The sequence below is a fragment of the Oncorhynchus kisutch genome, unplaced genomic scaffold (genome assembly GCF_002021735.2).
Source record: "Oncorhynchus kisutch isolate 150728-3 unplaced genomic scaffold, Okis_V2 scaffold291, whole genome shotgun sequence".
Classification (NCBI taxonomy): Eukaryota; Metazoa; Chordata; class Actinopteri; order Salmoniformes; family Salmonidae; genus Oncorhynchus; species Oncorhynchus kisutch.
In genome coordinates, this window is record NW_022262238.1 from 1 (window position 1) to 4,571 (window position 4,571).

Genomic DNA, 4,571 nt, shown 5'->3' on the forward strand with positions numbered 1-4,571 from the left:
GAGAGAGAGAGAGAGAGAGAGAGAGAGAGAGAAAAACACAGAGACTCAGAGAGACAGAGACATGGAGAGAGACACAGACAGACTCAGAGAGACAGAGACATGGAGAGAGACACAGACAGACTCAGAGAGACAGAGACATGGAGAGAGACGCAGAGACACAGACAGACTCAGAGAGACAGAGACATGGAGAGAGACGCAGAGACACAGACAGACTCAGAGAGACAGAGACATGGAGAGAGACGCAGAGACACAGACAGACTCAGAGAGACAGAGACATGGAGAGAGACGCAGAGACACAGACAGACTCAGAGAGACAGAGACATGGAGAGAGACGCAGAGACACAGACAGACTCAGAGAGACAGAGACATGGAGAGAGACGCAGAGACACAGACAGACTCAGAGAGACAGAGACATGGAGAGAGACGCAGAGACACAGACAGACTCAGAGAGACAGAGACATGGAGAGAGACGCAGAGACACAGACAGACTCAGAGAGACAGAGACATGGAGAGAGACGCAGAGACACAGACAGACTCAGTGAGACAGAGACATGGAGAGAGACGCAGAGACACAGACAGACTCAGAGAGACAGAGACATGGAGAGAGACGAAGAGAACAGACAGACACAGAGACAGGCAGAGAAAGAAAAATGTGCTTGGGTCTCACCCAGGCGGTCTGGGGTGTGTTGGTGTGGGGCTGGGGAGCTGGAGGCACTGCTGCTGGGGTGTGAGGAGGGCTGGGAGCCCGGGCGAGGACCTTCCTCCATGGAGGGCGCCGGAGAGGGGCTGTCCTGGACACACTCCTGCCACAGAGACCGAGGGTCAGACTGGTAAAAAGTTAATTCTGCAGAGCCACACACACACATATAAACACACACACTTAGCTAGCTACAACACCTGTGTGTCAGATCTACTGGCCTCTCATCCCTAAAACTCTTAACGTCAGACAGGGAGATAAAGCCCTTTCCTCGCTGATATCTATATAGGTAGGGTAAGGCAAACAGGCCGGGGTGAAGGGGATGCTGGGAAAGTAAACAGCACCAGACGCTGCTCTCTCCCTCTGCCATCTGCGAACCGGGTGGCACTATTTAAATAGAGCAGATCTACGGTATGACGGGGGCCCTCTGCCCTCGCCACCTCGCCAAAAACACACCCCTCCTCTCACTTTGTGTGCGGGACACTAAAAATACACCCCAACATGCCTGTCTGGAGCAGGTCACTAGGGAGAGGGTGCTGTGTCTGTCTTGATGGGTGAGCTAAGCAGTGTCACCCATTTCAGACAGAAGATGTGGCATATTACCCGTAAAAAAAATATATATATATGACCCCCTTTCAACAGACCCTTATATACCACTTTCTTGCAGGTAGACCCCTTTTTATACATATCAGTGGGTAACTGGCAAATTGGGAGTTATGGGTTAGTGTCAGTACACCATGGTGGGCTGTTGGCATTTCAAATTAGGGAGGAATCAAACAATGGAAGTGTCCATGAATTGACCTGCAGTAAAGCAGGGAAACGTACACACAAACGTCATACCTGTATTTTGGTTACAGAGTCTGGGAAAAAACACAGGACTCGTGACGAGGTGTTTCGTTAGCTTTTAATTTGCAATGTTTTTCCCTCTACTCCTTTCAGGTGAAAACCAGGTACAAATAATCAGGCAAATTGGTGGAAACATTGTCTGTGTACGAAGTATGAAACGTGTGAGTGTCTGATCAAACGCAAAAGGAATTCGGTCAATCGATCAACCTGATGCTGGAAAATAGCAACAGGAAATGAAAGTATGGATTCTAAAGGCATTATGGGAACATAACAGATTTTTGTGTGGTTGTGTGTGTCTGTCTATCTGTGTGTATCTGTGTGTGTGATATATCCCTTGCCTGTTCTCTAAGCCCCTGGCTGTCTCTGACACGAGCCATGAGTCTCAGCGATACACACACACACACACATTCCCGTAGCAGTCTGCCAACCCCCTGTGTAGGACACATTTACCCATCCTCTCTGTTCTGGCCTCATGTGGGGAGACGGAAGGAAAGAATCTACTCAGTATACTCAACCATATCTACAGATCTCTAAATACATCCATGAGGATTGCATACTAATGACATAAAAGCCCTCTGTTTTCTTATGTCGATATTAACATGCTTTCCAACGTGGAATTCTACTCATTACTGGCCTCTAGAGCTGAATTCCACCCCTCGTCAACAGTGCTGTTATTGTAGCCACAGCCTAACATGCATTTTAAACGGGATGAATGTCTCTCCCTTTCTGCACATTCGGTTCTCATATCACTAGTGGTGTAGTGAGCAGTGTTGAAATACATTCACATGGTATGAACTGTGAACGTGTGTGTGTGTGTCTCTTTTGTCTTACCTTGATGACAGACGCTCCTGCTCTGGACAAGGGGCTGTGCATCTGAGCTGCAGCGGCCATGTTTGCGATGGTGTTCAGGTGGTTCATCTGGTTCATTGCCATGGCAACAGAGGCAGGCGGCAGGCTGACGGGCAGCAGGGGGTGGGGCATCATCATGAATGGAAGGTCCAGTCCTGCAGGAGAGAGAAGAGACAGAGTTGTGAGAGAGATAGAGAGAGAAAGAGAGAGAGGGGGGGGGGGGGGGGGGGGGGGGGGGGGGGGGGGGGGGGGGGGGGGGGGGGGGGGGGGGGAGGGGGGGGGGGGGGGGGGGGGGGGGGGAGAGAGAGGAGAAAGAGGAGAGAGAGAGGGGAGGAGAAGAGAGAGGGGGGGGGGAGAGAAAGAGAGAGAGGAAGAGGGGAGGAGAGAGAGAGAGAGAGAGAGAGAGAGAGGGGGAGGGAGAGAGAGAGAGAGAGAGAGAGAAGAGAGAGAGAGAGAGAGAGAGAGAGAGAAAGAGAGAGAGAGAGGGGAGGAGAAGAGAGGGGGGGGGCGAGAAAGCGAGAGAAGAGAGGGGAGGAGAGAGAGAGAGAGAGAGAGAGAGAGGGGAGAGGAAGAGAGAGGAGAGAGAGAGAGAGAGAGGGGGGGGAGCGGGAGCGAGAGGGGGGGGAGAGAAAGAGAGAGACAGAAAAGAGAGAGAGAGAGAGAGAGAAAGAAGGGGGAGAGAGAAATATATATATATAGAGAGAGATGAGAGAGAGATGGATGGATGTTTAACCTTTTCCTACACAGCACACTATACACTTTATTAGATACGTTTGTATCGCTTAAAACCATAGCACAGACAGACGACCATACAGAGTTGGTGACAGACTGAGGGAGACGTGTGGGGAAAGGGGAAGGAGGCAGGATGAGTGTGTGCAGGCGTCTGACTCACGGTTGGCCAGTAGGTGGTTCTGCTGCAGAGAGCTGAGGTGGGAGCTGGACAGGCCGTGCTGCCCTGACAGGCCTGCGTGACCGAGGCCGTGGGCAGCGCCGGAGGAGGGGGGAGACTGGAGCTTCTCTTTGTCCCAGGAGGACTCGCTGCCACCTGGGAACACATACAGGGGAGACAAGCGGAGGGAGGTGAGCAGGAGGTGCCCGCCTACACAACAGCCCAGCAGCACACATCCCAATGGCATGAGACTAGGGTGGCCTGTGAAAGCACAGCCCTGCCTTGTGAAGACCATGTAAACAGCCTTTAAATGACCACTGTAGGTCCCTGTGAGGTCCACATTCAGGCTGGGTTACAGCTGAGATATGGTACTGTACGGCCGTGTAGAGTAGCGTTGGGCGCTATTGCAGTGATCACTACAGGCAGGCAGGCCATCCATTAGAACGAGGCAGAACGTGGCACAGGAAATCACCTATTTCCTGTCAAATCCCAGCTCGGGGCCCTTAAAGGGTTAACACGTTCCAGTCAACGCTATTCGCGGCTGAGTGTCTCATATACATAAATAAATCAATAAAATGAAATGTAATGGAAGCCCAGTGTTGAGGAACCATAAAAAGACCTAAGTAGAGTTACGGAAGGGAGGGTGGGGGTGGGGGGGAGGAAGCAAACGCGAGAGGAGTCGAAATCATTGTTCAATTCTGCTTAATAAGCAACTGAAGTCCTCCGAGTGAAATGCCAGATGGTGTTTTTGCAACAGATTGCAGTGAGTGATTCTTCTAATAATAATGCGAATTAAATTCTTCCTCTGTAGGATCCCCCTGCTTTTCAGCGGGGACCCATTTGAATGAGAGAAGAAAAAGAAAGAAGGAAAAAAACAAAACGGTTAAACCAATGGCTGAGTCCAACACCTGAGGCTCAGGGTCCCTTCGCAAGAGTGTGTGTATTTGAAGAGAGAGCATTGTCCAAGCCTGCAAGTAGGTTTGAGCACGAGTGTGTTGTGGTCCACGACCGTCAAAGACAAAAAGGGATATTGGGAGAGCAGTGTGTATTCGAATGTATCGGGAATGAAACAAAAGGACAACGAGAGGGATATGTCTGGGAGGACAGATGAAAACAAGTAGGGTAACAGCTCTAGTTATGAAAGGCTCCATCGGGTACACACTTCTTCTAAGTGCTATCCGATATTCTTAAGCGGCCCTGGAGAAGTTATAAGACCGCCAAGTAATCCTGGAAAGGATGAGACCTTTCAAACAAAAAGACGAGAGCACTGAAAGACCCAATAAAGGCTTA

General features: G+C 50.6%; 1 protein-coding gene across 1 annotated transcript; it reads right to left on the minus strand.

The window, feature by feature from the left end:
• Nucleotides 1-667: 667 nt before the first annotated feature.
• LOC116360714 (dachshund homolog 2) lies at nucleotides 668-3,867 on the minus strand (the record flags this gene model as incomplete). The annotated part of the gene is made up of 3 exons (XM_031815689.1): nucleotides 3,285-3,867; nucleotides 2,375-2,547; nucleotides 668-803 (listed from the first exon to the last, which is right to left on the minus strand). Coding segments are annotated over exons 1-3 (601 nt in total), but the record flags the coding sequence as incomplete, so codon positions are not given.
• Between the last annotated feature and the right edge of the window lie 704 nt (nucleotides 3,868-4,571).